The sequence below is a fragment of the Centropristis striata genome, chromosome 1, assembly GCF_030273125.1.
Source record: "Centropristis striata isolate RG_2023a ecotype Rhode Island chromosome 1, C.striata_1.0, whole genome shotgun sequence".
Taxonomy (NCBI): domain Eukaryota; kingdom Metazoa; phylum Chordata; class Actinopteri; order Perciformes; family Serranidae; genus Centropristis; species Centropristis striata.
The window spans coordinates 43,995,340-44,014,043 of NC_081517.1; the positions used below are offsets into that span (position 1 = coordinate 43,995,340).

General features: G+C 33.0%; 1 protein-coding gene across 1 annotated transcript; it reads left to right on the top strand.

The window, feature by feature from the left end:
• Positions 1–3,074: 3,074 nt before the first annotated feature.
• Positions 3,075–18,187, top strand: LOC131979417 (voltage-dependent calcium channel gamma-3 subunit-like). The gene is made up of 4 exons (XM_059343389.1): positions 3,075–3,343; positions 14,444–14,527; positions 16,705–16,845; positions 17,637–18,187. The coding sequence occupies exons 1-4, from the start codon at positions 3,133–3,135 to the stop codon at positions 18,185–18,187; spliced, it is 987 nt and encodes a 328-aa protein (XP_059199372.1). The 5' UTR covers positions 3,075–3,132.
• Positions 18,188–18,704: the final 517 nt, after the last annotated feature.

Sequence of the window (18,704 nt, forward strand, 5' to 3'; positions counted from 1 at the left end):
TTTGTGTCTTTTTTTTTAGTCTATTTTAGTCTTTTTGTGTCTTCTTTGGATCATTTTGTGTCTTTTTTTTTTTTTTGTCATTTTGTGTCTTTGATCTATTGTTTAGTGTGTAAACTGTCAATATAGTCAGGCGGCTTAGGACCAGATCTAAGAAGAATGGGGACACGCCGGACAAAAGCACCACATTTTTCCCACATGCTCTATATCACCATAGGTTTTTTAAATTTTGCTGTTCCAGGGTATTCTCAATAGCTTTAAATGATTCTTCGACCCACCAAATGCAGATTTTGACACCAATATTGACCTTCTAAGTGGTTTGGAAGATATATTGGTTCTCATAGACTTTATATGGCTGCCATCTCTGATCCACAATCTTGATGAAGTGGCTCCTACCAAAAATTGAAACTTCTGGTGATAGAGAGCATGTGGAAAAAAAATTTGGTGCTTTTATCCGGCTTGTCCCCTTTATTTAGCTCAGCCGCCTGACTAATATAGAGGAAAACATGTTCTCGTGTCTTCAAGTATTCTTTAAATATCTTGTTTATGATAACAACAGATCATTATTTCCATTTTTCCTCTCATACTTGATGAAAAAAAAACGTTTTTGTATTATTACATAGCTAACTACTTGGCTAAGTAGAAACTTATCCAAGAAGTTAGCTAAGTATTTAGCTTAGCAAGCTACTTAGCCAAGAAGTTAGCTTAGTAGTTAGCTAAGTAGTTAGCTTAGCAAGCTACTTAGCTTAAAAAAATGGACATGGGTCACTTTTGACCCATGTTGTGCATTAGAAGAGTAGTGACACAAAAAGGGATTTTATTAAAAAATGAATTAATGAAAAAATAAAATTAGGATGTATGATGATCAAAAACAAACTAATTGAGGAAAACCTGGAATACTGAATGATACAAATAATTTATTGCAAAGATATAGAACATAAAAACTCTGTCGGGTCACTTTAGACCATGTTGTGCATCAAAGGGTGAATGTGCTGTCATTTGTCATTTTTCTTAATAATTGACTGACACTGATTAGCTGATTGTGTTGCTTCTGTGTTTTTTTCTTTCAAATATATGGAAATATTTCACAAATCTAAATGCAAATCAATGTATTCCGACTTTTTTTCTCTTCAGCCGTATTTTCCGGTGAAGCTGATTGCACATGCTCACTCACTTTATATTCAAAACCTTAAATATTCATATTCTCATTAACTCTTATTCATTCACATGAAGAGGCTGGAGCATTTCTCGGCCAGCTTCTCTCCCATCTGCTGGTGAACGTGACCAGAATATGAGGATATTAATATTACATTAATATTAATATTAATATTACAGAACATGTAGTGAGTAAACAGCTATGATAGGAGCCGCAAGGCCCTCAGCTCTACCTTTATTTATATTGTTCAAAAATGTTCTAAAAGTATTTCTTATATTTTATCAAGCTTATTGACATGGATTAACCCTTTATCAGGCAAAGAACTATATTTGGTTACTTCAGGTAATATTTCGAGAAAAAAGTTGCAAATTTACTAGATTAAAGTGGCAAATCTACAAGAAAAAAGTTGCAGATTTAAGATATTTTCCGGCCACTGTGCTGCTATCCATGGTGCTGATGATCTGATTCAGGCCACACACACACACATTCTTGTACTTCTATCTTTGTGAGGACCCTCTTTGTAACAGTGAATTCCCTAGCAAGGTTAAAATAGTTTTGGATTTTTCATTAGTTTTAGTTTTAATTTTGTTGTGAATTTTTGTTTTCAAATTCAGTTAGTTTTAATGAGTTTTAAGAGTGAGTTTGCCATATGGGCTGTTTTGTAATTTGATTATTTAATCCTGATTACACTAAATCCCTCACATAAAAAGCTTGATTTTAAATCAGTTTTATTATTATTATTATTATTATTATTATTATCTTTATTACTATGTGACATGTGAGTAGCATTTTACAGTTAACCCTTTATCAGGCAAAGAACTATATTTGGTAAAGTGAGTTTAAAGTGGCAAATCTACAACAACAAAAAGTAGCAGATTTAAGAGATTTAAAGTGGCAAATCTGTGTGAAAAAAAGTCGCAGATTTATGAGAAAAAAGTGGGAAAAAGCAACTTTTTTCTCCCAGATTCACCACTTTAACCATTAATAGGGCACTCATTGAAACTTACAAATTCCAAATTTCAACCCTAGAGAATTTTGGAGGATATTGCATACAGCCAGAATGTGTAAAAAAACATAATAATACAATAATATTTTGAGAAAAATGTTTACGAGATTAAAGTGGCAAATCTACGAGAAAAAAAGTCGCAGATTTATGAGATTTAAAGTGGTGAATCTGGGGGAAAAAAGTTGCTTTTTTCCCACTTTTTTCACGTAAATCTGCGAGTTTTTTTTCACACAGATTTGCCACTTTAAATCTCTTAAATCTGCAACTTTTTTTCTTGTAGATTTGCCACTTTAATCTAGTAAATTTGCAACTTTTTTCGCGAAATATTACCTGACTCTAACTACCAAATATTGTTCTTTGCCTGATAAAGGGTTAAAGGGGAAAATGTTAACACTTTAGAAGTGAGGACCGGCCGAAATGTCCTCACTATGCGAAAATGTCCTCACTCTGTTGGTTAAAAACGTGTTGTGGTCCTCACTATGTAGGAAGTACAAGAAAACACACACACACACACACACACACACACACACTGGAGGGTGGGACTATCTGTCAGTTGGTGACACGCAGAGTTGAGCTGCAACAAACTGGATGGTTTCCTCTCCAGCTGCTGCTGTTTTCAACAACTTTTTGTCCAATCGAGGATTTTTTTGGTGTGTTTTTTCCACTTTTCTCTCCTCGGGTTGTTTCTTCTTCTTCTTCTTCTTCTTCTTCTTCTCCTCGACATGGAAACATGGTCCCTCAGTGACAGTGTGATGTGTGAATGACCTCCTGAAACACGCTCAGCTGTCCACCAACAGAGTCCCAGGCTGCAGAAGATGTGCACAGAGCCCGAGGTCCCTCCAGCCGAGCGGATCCACACCAAGACCAGACACCGGGGGAAAGTTTTCAGCTGTTTCTAAAGCCTTCAGGAGGGAGGACTCCTCGGTGAGGAGGAGGAGGAGGAGGAGGAGGAAGAGGAGGAGGCCGGGCCGACATGAGGCTGTGTAACCGGGGCATGATGATGCTGATGACCACGGCGGGGGCTTTCTGCGCCTTCAGCCTGATGACCATCGCCGTGGGCACCGACTACTGGCTCTACTCCCGCGGGGTCTGCCGCTCCAAGAGCCAGAACGACAACGAGACGGTCCGCAAGAACGAGGAGGTGCTGACCCACTCCGGGCTGTGGAGGACCTGCTGCACCGAGGGTAGGACACTGGCACTCTGCTGCAGAGGTTTCTACATGAACAGGCTCTAGATCTGTCTATTATTACATTTCAATTCAATTCAATTCAATTGGCTTTATTGGCATGACGTAACACTGTACATATTGCCAAAGCAAGCGTTAGAAACAAAAAATATATATATAACAGTAAGGAAAGCAATATTTAGGCTACAATAAATTATTATAATTCTATTATTACTTTTTAAAGAAAAGAAAAACTAATAACAATAAAAGAAAGCAATATTTACAATCATTTAATTACCTCTATTATCTCTATACGGGCTGATACAAGTCATAGGAATTATTAGGAAAGTCCTGTTTTTCTGTCATAATATCACAAAGTTTCAGGTATTGGAGAATCAACTACAGAAGGCTATAAATAATAACAATAATAATAATAATTATTATATAGAATAATAATAATAATAATAATAATAATAATAATAATGACGATGATGAAGATGAAGAAGAAATAATATATAATAATAATTATTATTATTATTTTATAGAATAATAATAGTAATATAATAATGACGATGATGAAGATGAAGAAGAAATAATATATAATATATAATAATTATTATTATTATTATGATATAGAATAATAATTATTATTATTATATAGAATAATAATAGTAGTAATAATAATAATAATAATAATGACGATGATGAAGATGAAGAAATAATATATAATAATAATAATTATATAGAATATTAATAGTAGTAATAATAATAATAATGATGACGATGATGAAGATGAAGAAGAAATAATATATAATATATAATAATAATAATGATAATGACGATGATGAAGATGAAGAAGAAATAATATATAATATATAATTATTATAATTATTATATAGAATAATAATAGCAGTAATAATAATAATAATAATGACGATGATGAAGATGAAGAAGAAATAATATATAATAATTATTATTATTATTATATATTAATAATAATAATAGTAATAATAATGATAATGATGATGGTGGTGGTGGTGCTATCATATACACCATATACACAGCTCAAGGTACAGACACATAAATATAGAAGACAGAATAAGAATATAAAAAATAAGACATATACATACATTCTATACACATTCTATACATACATTTCTGCTATTTGACATTCATTATTAAAATATATTTTTTGTATTTGTTTTCCTGAAGGTTCCTTGCATTTTACAGATATTGCACATAATATAAAATATATTTTTAGCATGTTAATTATATGTACAGGGGTCTATATGGGATGATAAAAGTTATAGAAATTATTAGAAAACTCTTGTTTTTCCTGTTATAATAGCATCACAAAGAGAATCAACTACAGAAGACTATAAAAAATAAAATAAAATAAATAATAATAATAATAATAACGATGTGAGGATAATATAATATTATATAATATATTATTATTATTATTATTATTATTATTATTATTATTATTATTATTAATAATAATAATAATAATAATAATAATGGTGATGATAATATAATAATTATAATAATAATGATTATAATTATTTTTGTTATCATTATGGTGATGATGATATAACAATATATGATAATAATTGTAAAATAATAATAATGATATTTTATAGTAAAAAAAATCCACTATAAATCATAAAGAAGTAGTCAGATCCTTTACTTGAGTAATACCATAATGTAAAAATATTCTAAAGTATGTAAGTATTACTGGAAAAAAATACAAAAGTAACAGCACTTAATGCAGACAAAATGTTGCATTAAGTACAGTGTTATTGTATAATAAACAAGGGGGTTAGATTACTTAATTTAATCACTTACTGAATACTAATTACATTGCATTTTTTGTGTAATTGTTAGCAGAGTCTATTGGATTACAGTTAAATATAATGTTATGTGGAAACTTGTGGATTGCTTCAAAACACTGAAGATATTGCACCTCATACAATCCTGATTTTAAAAAGGTGGGATGCTGTAAATAAAGACATATTCATATCAAATTCAGTGTGTATATTTGCAAAAAAAAAACATAAGTTGTATCCAGTTGAATGTAGGTCACAAAGGATTTGCAGATCATTGCGTTCTGTTTTTATCACATTTTTCACAGACTCGCATCTTTCTTGGAATCTGGGTTGTACTAAAAATAAAAATGCAGCCATAAAAAAAAAAAAAAAAATCCACAAATGTTTCTTTCTTTCTCTCTCTTTAAACATCTAAAAATAAAAAGCATTTAGCTCATTCAACACACACAGAACTGGCACGAACCACAGAGGTGTTGTTTGTGTTTTACAACTTTACTTTGTGTGAGTTCTTGTTGTTGCTGCTGTTTTTTAATCATTTAGTCACTTTGGAGCATTCACTCAAATGTTCATCTTCCCTTTCAGTGTAAATAAAAAAACTTCAACAATTATTAGTGAGGGCAAATGTCATATGGGCTGTTTATACTTTTGTTTTGTAAATTGATTATTTAATCCTGATTACACTAAATCCCTCACATGAAAAGCCTGATTTTAAAAGTTTATCATTGTTTTATTATTATTATTATTATTATTATTATTATTATTATGTGACATGTGAGTAGCATTTTACAGTTAACCCTTTATCAGGCAAAGAACTATATTTGGTAACTTCAGGTAATATTACCTGAAGTATATTACTTCAGGTAATATTTGGCAAGTGGCAAATCTACAAGAAAAAAAGTCGCAGATTTAAGAGATTTAAAGTGGCAAATCTGTGCGAAAAAAGTTGCAGATTTACTAGAAAAAAGTGGGAAAAAAGCAACTTTTTTCTCCCAGATTCACCACTTTAAATCTCATAAATCTACGCATTTTTTTCTTGTAGATTTGCCACTTTAATCTCGTAAACTTTTTTCTCAAAATATTATTTTTGTATGTTTTTTTTTTACACATTCTGGCTGTATGTAATATCCTCCAATATATATGAAGTATTTCAATGAGTGTCCTATTAAGATTTAAAGTGGTGAATCTGGGAGAAAAAAGTTGCTTTTTTCCCATTTTTTTCTTGTAAATCTGCGAGTTTTTTCACGCAGATTTGCCACTTTAAATCTCTTAAATCTGTGACTTTTTTTCTTGTAGATTTGCCACTTTAATCTAGTAAATTTGCAACTTTTTTTTTCAAAATATAACCTGAAGTTACCAAATATAGTTCTTTGCCTGATAAAGGGTTAAGGCTTGAAAATGACATTTCAATTATTCATAGCTTTTTAATAACAACCCGCTCTCACTTAGCCTACATCCTGTGTTTGCTTTGCTTTGCTAATTTTCTGAATTAAATAGAAATGTTCGTCTCTCTCCTTCTGCTGCTGCTGCACTATCTCTGAGCTCCAAAATGCTTTAATGGGAAGGTAACAAAGCATGCAGGGGACATCAATGCTTTAGTGTGTGTGTGTGTGTGTGTGTGTGTGTGTGTGTGTCGGAAGCAGACATAAGTGGGCATAAGTGGGGAAACTGAATTCTCTCTGTGTACTTTGCACAATAAATAATTACACAGTGAGGCGTAGTGTTGATTCCTTCAGGATTACAATAAATAGCGACATGACATATATAATAAAGATAGAAAATTGAAATGCATGCACTGCAAAAAAAGAAAAGTTGGGTGAACTCAAAATTTCAAGGCAACAAACTTCGATAAAATTTTAAGTTGGACAATTGAACTAAATATTTTAAGTTTTGTTTTTGAGTTTGCTCAACTCTGAATTCAGATTTTTATCAACTCAACTGTAAGTTGCACTAACTGATAATTTTACATTGTAATAACTTTTAATCCTTACTTCTGCTAACTTCTGCAATGTGCTGAATTGGCACGATTGTAACGCCGCTATGAAATGTCAGCTAATGTTGCGACCACAATTTTGAGTTAGCATTGATACGCTAATGGCTACTCTTGTCGATGTAACAAGCAGCGCTGCTAGCATCAGTTAGCCGCTAGCTTTCGCTAATGACCGAATTTCACCGCTTTCCTGCATTTCACAACAAAGTAATAAGAGTTATCAGAACTATTGTCCCTTGTTGTGAACCCCAACTTAAAGATATAAGTAACAACAACTCACCAACTTGTTTTTGAGCAGACAACTGGCTTCCTTTGTTGTGCTAACTTACATTATTGCCCTAAATGTCAATAATTTATATTTCCAAGTTTTACCAACTTAAATCACTGTTTTAGGCCAAAAAATACAAGTTGGCTTTCTTGGAGTGTGGTGTGGTTGTGTGCAGTCATATTAAACACAACATTGCAGACAGTGATAATGGAATCATATCTTCCAAAGTTGAGGTTTGTTTCATGTCAAGATAAAACAAAAAATGTCCTCTGAAGCAGGGGTTTAAACTATGTGCACATTATGATATATGAAAATATCAAAAATCAAACATACCAGCATACAGCATATATATATATATATATATATATATATATATATATATATATATATATATATATATATATATATATATATATATACACACATTATACTGATTATTATAATTATAATAATAACTATATATATACTTATTATTATAATTATAATAAGCAGTATATATACTTATTATTATTATTATTAATAATAATAATAATAATAATAATAGTAATTAATAATATTATTGTTATTATTAATAATAATTATTATTATAATAATCAGTCTTCCTTCCTTATCCCTTGTCATTTCTGTCTTAATATTCAACTGAAAAAACAGCGTCTTTTAGATTTTTTCTGTTTTGTAAGGCATGTTTATTCATTACATTCAGTTTCAATTTTTAGGTATTTTTTATGTAACTTTATACTTTTACTCCACTAGATTTTGAGGCAAATATTGAACTTCTTCCTCCACAACATTTAGCTGACATTTAAAGCGATTAGACAATTTTTTTCTAAATTAAACCTCATAACAGTATATTTTGTAGTTCAAATGAGACCTACCTTGAGCGTAGTAACATGCTGCTTACATAAATGCATCAATAATAATAATCTAATCAAATATTTGGAATATATAAAACCCTTTCTGCATAATGAGTACTTTAACTTTTGATACTTTAAGTACAGTTTGCTGATGATACTTTTGTACGTTTACTTCAGTAAAGTTTGAATGCAGGACTTATAGAACCTGATAATGTAATAAAAATCTGCACTTGAGTCCATTGAAAATGTAATAAAACCTGATAATGTAATAACTTCCCGATAATGTTATAAAAGTGAATTTCCCAATAATGTAATACACTTTTTACCAATAATGTAATAAAGTATAACATTAATGGGAGGTTATTACATTATCAGGTTAGCCTTCATTTCGCAAATCCTGATAATGTAATAATTCCCCAATATTGTAATAATTTAACAGCAGACCACCCTGTAGAACCTGATAATGTAATAAATTCCCAATAATTCAGTAAAAATCTCCACTTGAGTCCATTGAAAATGTAATAAAACCTGATAATGTAATAAATTCCCGATAATTCAATAAAAATCTGCACTTGAGTCCATTGAAAATGTAATAAAACCTGATAATGTAATAACTTCCCGATAATGTAATAAAGTGCATTTCCCAATAATGTAATACACTTTTTTTTACCAATAATGTAATAAAGTATAACATTAAATGGAGGTTATTACATTATCAGGTTAGCCTTCATTTCCCAAGTCCTGATAATGTAATAATTCCCCAATATTGTAATAATTTAACAGCAGACCACCCATCACTTTATTACCGTTTTTCACCAACGAGGTATCCATGACAACCGAATGATTCAACCGCTTCTTGAAATCTAAAGTCAAGTCAAAGTTTATTTATAGAGCACATTTAAAAACAACATCAGTTGACTAAAGTGCTGTACAGTTATTAAAATAGAATGAAATCATACACAAATAGTTATAAATAAAAACAATAAAATACTAAAAATACAGTAAAACAATAAAATAGTAATAAAAACTCAATCCAAAAACAGATAGAAAAGAAAAATAAAAGGGTAAAAAATAATAATAGGTGCTTGGTGTTTTCTTTATTATGTTATTGGTAAAAAGTGTATTACATTATTGGGAAATGCACTTTATTACATTTTCGGGAAGTTATTACATTATCAGGTTTTATTACATTTTCAATGGACTCAAGTGCAGATTTTTATTACATTATCAGGAATTTCTTACATTATCAGTTTCTACAGGACTTTTTTTTTTCTTTTTTTCAAAACTTTATTTATTGAGTTTTTTCCCAAAAAGTAATACACGATGAACACAACAACGAACATACAGTCATAAAACCCCATCCCTCCCTCTCATAACCAACAGTAATCTCGGAGGAAAACAAATACTTGAGTTAATAAAAAATAAAATAAAATAAATGTATTAATTCATAAATAATAATAATAATAAATACATGTAATTAAATAATATTAATGAATAAATTAAATATTTAAAAAAAAAATAATAATAATAATAATAAAAATAAAAAAATGGAGAGGAAATAAATAAATAACAATAAAACAATAATACAGTATCATAATAATCATGAAAGTATACATAATTAAAATTAATTAATTAATTAAATAACAACAATAATAATAATGAAATAAAATTAAATGGACAGTTTAAGGCAGAGTTATAAAACATGGTCACCATCCTATTTTTCTCTCCCAATTAAGTCATTACCATAGTACTCTAGCTGTGGTACAAGATTCAAGCCATTCTGCAGAGGTAACAATGCCAGTGCTTAATTGTATTTTTATTGTATTTTTATATTTTATTGCTTGCCTAGTATGCCAACCTAGTATGCCTAGGTTGTTCTTTTTACTTAATTGTGTTGTTATTGTCTCTGTGTGTAATGCTGCTGCTACACTGTAATTTCCCAGCTTGGGATAAATAAAGTCTATCTATCTATCTATCTATCTGTCTGTCTGTCTGTCTGTCTGTCTGTCTGTCTGTCTGTCTGTCTGTCTGTCTGTCTGTCTGTCTGTCTGTCTGTCTGTCTGTCTGTCTGTCTGTCTGTCTGTCTGTCTGTCTGTCTATCTATCTATCTATCTATCTATCTATCTATCTATCTATCTATCTATCTATCTATCTATCTATCTATCTATCTATCTATCTATCATTGTTCCCAGGCATTTGTATATTCAAAAGGTTCTACAGGACTTTTACTTGTAGTGGAGTAATGTCACAGGGTGGATAAGTACTTTTACTTCCTGAAAAACGTGCTCTAAAGAAAAATTTTGAATAAAGACTAAAGATAGAGAGCCAGCAGACAAACGCGCTGCATGATCGTGTGTTCATAAAATATCTATTCTTGTGATGGAAAATATCCGTGACAACATGTTACCTCATCTCTCTTTTGTATCCTGACAATAACTTGAATATAAATGCTCTCTGAGTGGTTTTCCTCTCTGACCTGAGTTGTAGCTTGCTGGATTCGTTTTTGTTTTGGTAACCATGGCAACTTCATCAATACTACCGGTCAATCAGGGCAGCACATCAGGGCACATTTATCAATATATTCCCTGTGTGTGCAACTGTTGAAAGGCACTCACTGCTGCACCAGAGGTTACTGAGAGCAGAAAACACGTGTGCAGCTGATTTCTGAATCTTCAGAGGATCAAAGTAAAAAAAAAAATTAAAAAACACACCACATAGAGTAAAAGTCTCTCTGTCAGATTCCTGAATATTTCTGTTTTATAGTTTGGTTTCTTGCCAACATTTAGCCTGGATTGCATCAGCGTTGTTACATTTTCTCACTTTTCTCCCCTCTATGAAAGTCTCTACATTTGGAGAGAAATTAAAGCAACTACACTGTAAAAAAAGATAAACAATAGCTACTAAATGAAAATTGAGGCAACAGATTGCATGCAATATTATTAATTAAATCTAACTATGTTACAAGTTGAGTTATCTCATTGAAATACTTGCAAATTAAGAAAAAAAAACCCTAGAGAATATTGGAGGATATTACATAATGCCAGAATGTGTTAAAAAAATAATATTTTGAGAAAAAAGTTTATGAGATTAAAGTGGCAAATCTACGAGAAAAAATGTGCAGACTTATGAGATTTAAAGTGGTGAATCTGGGAGAAAAAAATTGCATTTTTTCCACTTTTCTCTTGTAAATCTGCGACTTTTTTCGCACAGATTTGCCACTTTAAATCTCTTAAATCTGCAACTTTTTTTCTTGTAGATTTGCCACTTTAATCTAGTAAATTTGCAACTTTTTTCTTGAAATATTACCTGAAGTTACCAAATATAGTTCTTTGCCTGATAAAGGGTTAATAACAACTTAACAGGAAATGCCTGTCAATTACAAAGGACTAATTATTTTGTGTTGGATTCATTCAAAATTCTCTTGATTTAGAATTACATACACATAAAGATTATATTTAATGTGATCAAAATAAGTAGATTCTATCTCAAACATTTTTGTATTAAAGTTACTTAAACAACTGCCTCAAAATCAAGGACGCATTTATTTTTAATACATTTTATCAAATATATTAAGTAAAATGAAATGACTACAGAATCATTTATTACATACATTATTTATTACATACATTATTTATTAAATCATTTTCATTGTATGTTGAATTTGGTGCCCCCCTGTGGACAAAAGTGGTAGTGTTCCAATGAGCACCAGCCACTTGTGTCAACAAAACTCCAACCTAAACAACACAATAGTTTGTTTGTCAACACCTCCCATAATGACACGTTTAAGTGTTTGTCAGAACTCACTCATATTGGCAAAATTAAAAAATGCTGCAGTTTTGTTCGATCCGAGGCTACAAAACCTCTGATCTAGGTTCAGGGGGAAAAAACTTCCTGGTGAGGTGTTCTAAAAGACAGTTTTAAAAATAAATAAATATACATAAATGCCAGAGGTTTTTAGTTTCAGCTTTTTATTTCACATATAAACAATATAAAACACATGGATGATAACACATAAAAGTACATGTGAGGGTGCAGCAGAAACCTGTAAAGGCTTATATGAAAACCACACCAAAAAAACATTCGAATACGAAAAATACAACATAAAAAATGAAAACAATACAAAATCAATCAAAACCATGAAAACAAATGCAAAACAATCAAATAAATGTTGAAACCTATTACAAAACAAATAGAAAACCATCAAATACATATGTTTAAATCTAATACAAAACAAATACATGTTTAAATCTAATACAAAACAAATACATGTTTAAATCTAATACAAAACAAATACATGTTTAAATCTAATACAAAACAAATACATGTTTAAATCTATTACAAAACAAATACAAAACAATCAAATACATATGTTTAAATCTATTACAAAACAAATACAAAACAATCAAATAAATGTTTAAACCTATTACAAAACAAATACAAAACAATCAAATAAATGTTTAAATCTATTACAAAACAAATACAAAACAATCAAATAAATGTTTAAATCTATTACAAAACAAATACAAAACAATCAAATAAATAAATGTTTAAACCTATTACAAAACAAATACAAAACAATCAAATACATATGTTTCAATCTATTACAAAACAAATACAAAACAATCAAATACATATGTTTCTATCTATTGCAAAAAAAATTCTAAGTGTAGGGCGTTGTGGGGTTATAATTAAATAACAAATAGCAAAGAGTCATCCTGAACATTTAAACAAGAACACTTTTAGTGTTACTTTTAGTAACTAATTGCTTTTGACAGCAGAGGTGACTGCTGGAAGTGACATTATTATGTAAAAAACGTGATTCACTGAAGTTCAGTGATGCTTGAATCACATCGTTTACTTTTATTTTTAGTCCAGAAACAAACCCTGTTCTTTAGGGCAGCTATTCTCAACCTGGGGGTCGGGACCCCAATTGGGGTCGCAAGATGATTTCTGGGGGTCGCCAAATCATTTTGGAAGTCAGCTCTGTCTCCACTGTGTTAGAGTGTTCATGTATTTTAGTCTTTTTGGTCACTAAATGTCTTTTTTGGTAATTTCGTGTCTTTTTTTGGTAATTTTGTGTCTTTTTTTAGTAATTTTGTGTCTTTTTTTGGGTCATTTTGTGTCTTTTTTGGTCATTTTGTGTCTTTTTTTGGTCAGTTTGTGTCATTTTTGCTAATTTTTGTCTTTTTTTGCTCATTTTGTGGTCAATTTGTGTCTTTTCTGGTCATTTTGTGTCTTTTTTTGTCATTTTGTGTCTTTTTTGGTCATTTTGTTTCCTTTTTTGGACATTTTGTGTCTTTTTTTAGTCATTTTGTGTCTTTTTGGGTCATTTTGTGTCTTTTCTGGTCATTTTGTGTCTTTTTTTTGGTCATTTTGTGTCTTTTTTGGTCATTTTGTGTCTTTTTTTTGGTCATTTTGTGTCTTTTTTTGGTCAGTTTGTGTCTTTTTGCTCATTTTTGTCTTTTTTGATCATTTTGTGGGCAATTTTTGTCTTTTTTGGTCATTTTGTTTCCTTTTTTTGGTCATTTTGTTTCTTTTTTGGGTGATCTTAACTGTGCGTGTGAGATTGTGTTCAGGGAGCGGGGGTCACAGACAACATGCATGTTAAATTGGGGGTCGCGACTCAAAAAGGTTGAGAACTACTGCTTTAGGGTGAAAGTCTTTTTGTTTGTTCGACCCATACACCCGGCCTCAGTGCAACTTCCGACTTCCAAACAGCTCCAAACTGAAAACTCGTGTCCTTAATCCAGCTGTGATGACGATTCACAAGTCCAGAATGAACCCAGGAGGCAGTGGAATGACTTCCTGCAGCAACTTATTGGAAGATATTCAGTAAATACTGAGTTCAGAAATAATAATTCTCTCTTACGCTTTGAGCTTTAGTCAGATATTTTGATTCGTCTGATATCAAATTTTCCATAAATATTTCCTATTAAGCTCAGAGCTGAATGGTATAAAAGCAGACAAAAGGCAGCAGATCAATACAAAACAGCCCATCAGATTGTTGGCATCACATCTGGCATTATGTAAGAGAGTGAGTGAGCTACAGAGAGTACTGGGTCAAAGACACTGTGACTTCTGTAATTATGCAGTTGGAAACTATGTCATGTTATAAAATGACACAGAGCCAAAGTACTTATCAAATCAATGTTTTGTTTTTGTTTTTGTTTTTTTTCTGCAGGGACATTTCGGGGCGTTTGCAAAGACATTGATCACTTTGCTGAAGATGGAGACTATGAGCAGGATGCTGCAGAGTATTTACTACGTGAGCAATAAATGTGCATCTTACTGTGAAATCAAACAGATATAAAATAAATCTTAGGTTTAGATCAGGGGTCCCCAAACTACGGCCCGCGGACCACTTCCGGCCTGCCAAAGCAATTGGAGTGGCCCACTTAACTATCCCAAACAATCCCTCTAAACATGGCCTGTTTTTTTTTTAAATTGCATTTATAAAATATCCACATGTAATGATTAAGGTAGGCGTTCTAATTAAAATTGACCTTAGTTGTGAATTATTTACAGTAGTAGCTAATTTCCCCCCCCCTCACACAATGGTATATTCTGATCTACGTGATGCCAAGCCGTAAGCGTCAAGTTTTCGCGGGCAAGGCAAGCTAACGGAAAATGAATGCAGAATCTATTTTCACCTGTACCTGTTATAAAATCATTGTTAACTGGCATCAGCTTGTGTTTTCATTTTCTACAAAATAAGAGGAATATCTGTGGTACTTCAAATAAACATGTGAAGACTTTTTCTTACTTTTTTGCAAACCAACAGGTGGTGCCAAGGCCAACAAATGATCGTTATATTTACACAATAACACTGGTGGTCACTTTGGCCCGTATCATTTCCTGTTATAGACTGACCCCGGCCCCCCATCACAGGAAGAAAAGTTGATGTGGCCCCCACCGAAAAAAGTTTGGGGACCCCTGGTTTAGATGTTATAAACAACGACGCCAACAATTGTTTACCCAAGTTTTTTACTGGTCCTGTCTGGCCACCCCAAAGTTTCTGGCAGCAGTTATACACTCATCGGCCACTTTATTAGCTTGCAAAGTGTACCTAATAAAGTGGCAGTGTGGTCTCCTGCTGCTGTAGTTCAGCTGCTTCAAGGTTGGACATGTTGTGCGTTCAGAGATGGTCTACTGCAGGGGTTGGCAACCTTTACTACCAAAAGAGACATTGTTGGCCAAAAAAAATTAAAAAATTGATGGAATCGAGCCGCAAACTTTATTTTGAATGAAAATAAAGTGGCCTACTGTGTCTAAATTATGAAAAAAAAATGAGCATTTATTAGTATGATCTTGGATTTTGGAATTGAAAGCTCAAAACTACACTTGAAATTGGCAAAATTAAGAAGTTAAAGCTTCTTAAGATTTTCGTAAGCTATGATTTACATTTTAGATGAGCAATATGTTTAAAAATAATGCTTTAGAAGAAGATTACTTTATTAATCCCACAATGGGGAAATTCAACCTCTGCATTTAACCCATCCTTTTTTACACACAAGTGAACACACCATGCAACCTTGCTCAAGGGCACTTCAGTCCTAGACCTGTCAGTACCGGGTTTCGAACCGGCGACTCTCCAGTTACAAGCCCGATTCCTAACCTCTAGGCCACGTACTGCCTTTATTTCCATATATAAGCTATACATTTTTACAATTGGAGAATGCAAATTGCTTTGGGCCTTTCGATAAATGAAAATTAAAATGTAAATTTAATTATTATTTATTTGTCACAGCCACAGGGAGCCACTGCAGATGGCCTGAAGAGCCTCATGTGGCTCCAGGGCCGCAGGTTGCTTACCTCTACTGCAGACCTTGGTTGTAACCAGTGGTTATTGGAGTTGCTGTTGCCTTTCTATCATCTCAAACCAGTCTGACCATTCTCCTCTGACCTCTGGCATCCACGAGGCATTTTGGCCCAGAGACCTCCTGCTCACTGGAGATGTTTGGACCATTCTCTGTAGACCCTCGAGATGGTTGTTAGATCAGCAGTTTGTGAAATACGTCCATGCCACGTGACTGCATGTGTCTCCTTTATAACATAACAATTTTAAACAACTTTATTATATCAAAAAGCATTTTGAAGGTAGCAAAATCTCTTACGAGTGGCCAGTTGCACCGGCGCTACCATAACGGTAAGGTCGGCCCAACCAACCACTGAACGCTGTTTTATAATATCAAAAAAGCATTTTAAATTTAGCAAAAAATTGCTATTTTGATAATATAACAAGACATTTTAATCTTACAAAAACATCTTGCCTACCCAGGTCTCTTCACGGACAGGCGGGTGAAATATAGGAATTCTGCTAAGCCTGTTTGTACAACCATCTTCTCATGTCTCATGTTTCATGTTTCATGTTTAATGGCTCTGTACTGTCTGTCCTAAAATAAAATTCATTCATTCATTCATTCATTCCTGTCTTCTCCTCAGGAGCAGTACGAGCCTCCAGCCTCTTCCCCATCCTCAGTGTGGGGTTATTATTCCTTGGAGGTGTGTGTGTCGCTGCTAGCGAGTTCTACAAGTCACGCTACAACGTCATCCTCAGCGCGGGTATACTCTTTGTCTCTGCAGGTCAGAAACACACACAAATCTTATGTGCATGCATGAATTTACAGTATTTAATCCAGTGTTTAATCAGAGGGGCACATTAGCACATTAAAAAATGGCAAAGATGATATTTAAGCATTCAAAATCTTTATTTTAGCTTATTTAAACATCTCATTTAAGTATATTTGGAAGATACAAATACATAGATTTAAATAATGAGACTCACCAACAATAAGATTTTTTTTGTATGACAATGACATTTCTCATTTTTGGGCACAATCACTTTTTTTATTTTGAAAGTGCAATACAGTCAGAATGATCTTATATATATATATATATATATATATATATGTGTGTGTGTGTGTGTGTGTGTGTATATATATACACACACACACACACAATATTTTATTGCACAATTAACCCTCTGAAGTCTCCAAAAGCGCCAAAGCATGACTTCATCACATCCAGACGTAAAAACAAAGCAGACCAAAAAAAGACACAAAATGACCAAAAAAAAGACACAAAATAACTGAAAAAGACACAAAAACAGACACAAAATGACTTACAAAGACACGTAAAGGATTCAAAAATGGACAAAATAGCCCTTCAGGACTCCATAGAGTTAAACTATTATACAATGTAACATTCTGGGTTCCTTTTTGTGTACAATGAGATATTGTTTGAACAAAAACAAAAGGTTAGAATTGTTCCATTGTTCATTGTTATAAATTGATAATTTTATTATTAATTTGGAGGACCCTGTGTAGAACCGCCACTGATTTACCCTCCATCCGACTCTCTCCAAACTCTTCCAGGTCTCAGCAACATCATTGGCATCATCGTGTACATATCAGCCAACTCAGGTGACCCCAGCCAGAGCGACCACAAGAAGAGCTACTCCTACGGCTGGTCTTTCTACTTCGGCGCTCTGTCTTTCGTGCTGGCTGAGATGGTGGGCGTCCTGGCCGTGCACGTGTTCATAGAGAAACACCGACAGCTGCGCACTAAAGGCCGGCCGTCCCTCATCAAGCCGCCCATCTCTCGGAGCTCATCCTACTACCGCAACCGCTACTACCAGAACCGCTCCCGCCGGTACAGCTACAGGAGCAACCACAGTACCGGGGACTCCTTCAGAGCCTCCTTGGTACGAGACAGAGCGCCGTCCCTCTCTGCCGAGTCCAAAGCCATGGCAGGTTTGCCTACACCAGTGACAGTGGGGTCAGAGTTCATGCTCTACACCTTAACCTCGCCTCTCAAAGACGGTAAGATCGACATGGCGGTGGATGATTTAACTGCAGCGGCTCACAAAAACTCAGAGATGCTGCCTGGAAACTGTGCTGCCAACAGAAGGACCACGCCGGTCTGAGGAGAGGAGGATGTGCAGAGATGAAACACAAGAGGAACTTCTGTTAGAGCAGCTGTTCTCAACCTTGGGGTCGGGACCCCAATTGGGGTCGCGAGATGATTTCTGGGGGTCGCCAAATCATTTTGGAAGTCAGCTCTGTCTCCACTGTGTTAAAGTGTTCATGTGTTTTAGTCTTTTTGGTCACTTAATGTCTTTTTTTGTTCATTTTGTGGTCAATTTGTGTCTTTTTTGGTCATTTAGTTTCCTTTTTTTGGTCATTCTGTGTCTTTTTTTAGTCAGTTTGTGTCTTTTTTTGGTCCTTTTGTGTCTTTTTTGGTCAATTTGTGTCTTTTTTTTGGTCATTTTGTGTCTTTTTTGTTCATTTTGTGTCTTTTTAGGTCATTTTATGTCTTATTTTGATCATTTTGTGGTCAATTTGTGTCTTTTTTGGTCATTTTGATTCCTTTTTTTGGTCATCCTGTGACTTTTTTTAGTCATTTTGTGGTCAATTTGTCTTTTTTGGTCAATTTGTGTCTTT

What these genes read in the sequence shown, in the direction of transcription:
- LOC131979417 (XM_059343389.1), top strand. Translation starts at nt 3,133, where the DNA reads ATGAGGCTGTGTAACCGGGGCATGATGATGCTGATGACCACGGCGGGG. An exon ending in TGCTGCAGAGTATTTACTAC is followed by an intron (nt 14,528 to 16,704) that starts GTGAGCAATAAA and finishes TCTTCTCCTCAG; the next exon opens with GAGCAGTACGAGCCTCCAGC. An exon ending in TATACTCTTTGTCTCTGCAG is followed by an intron (nt 16,846 to 17,636) that starts GTCAGAAACACA and finishes AAACTCTTCCAG; the next exon opens with GTCTCAGCAACATCATTGGC.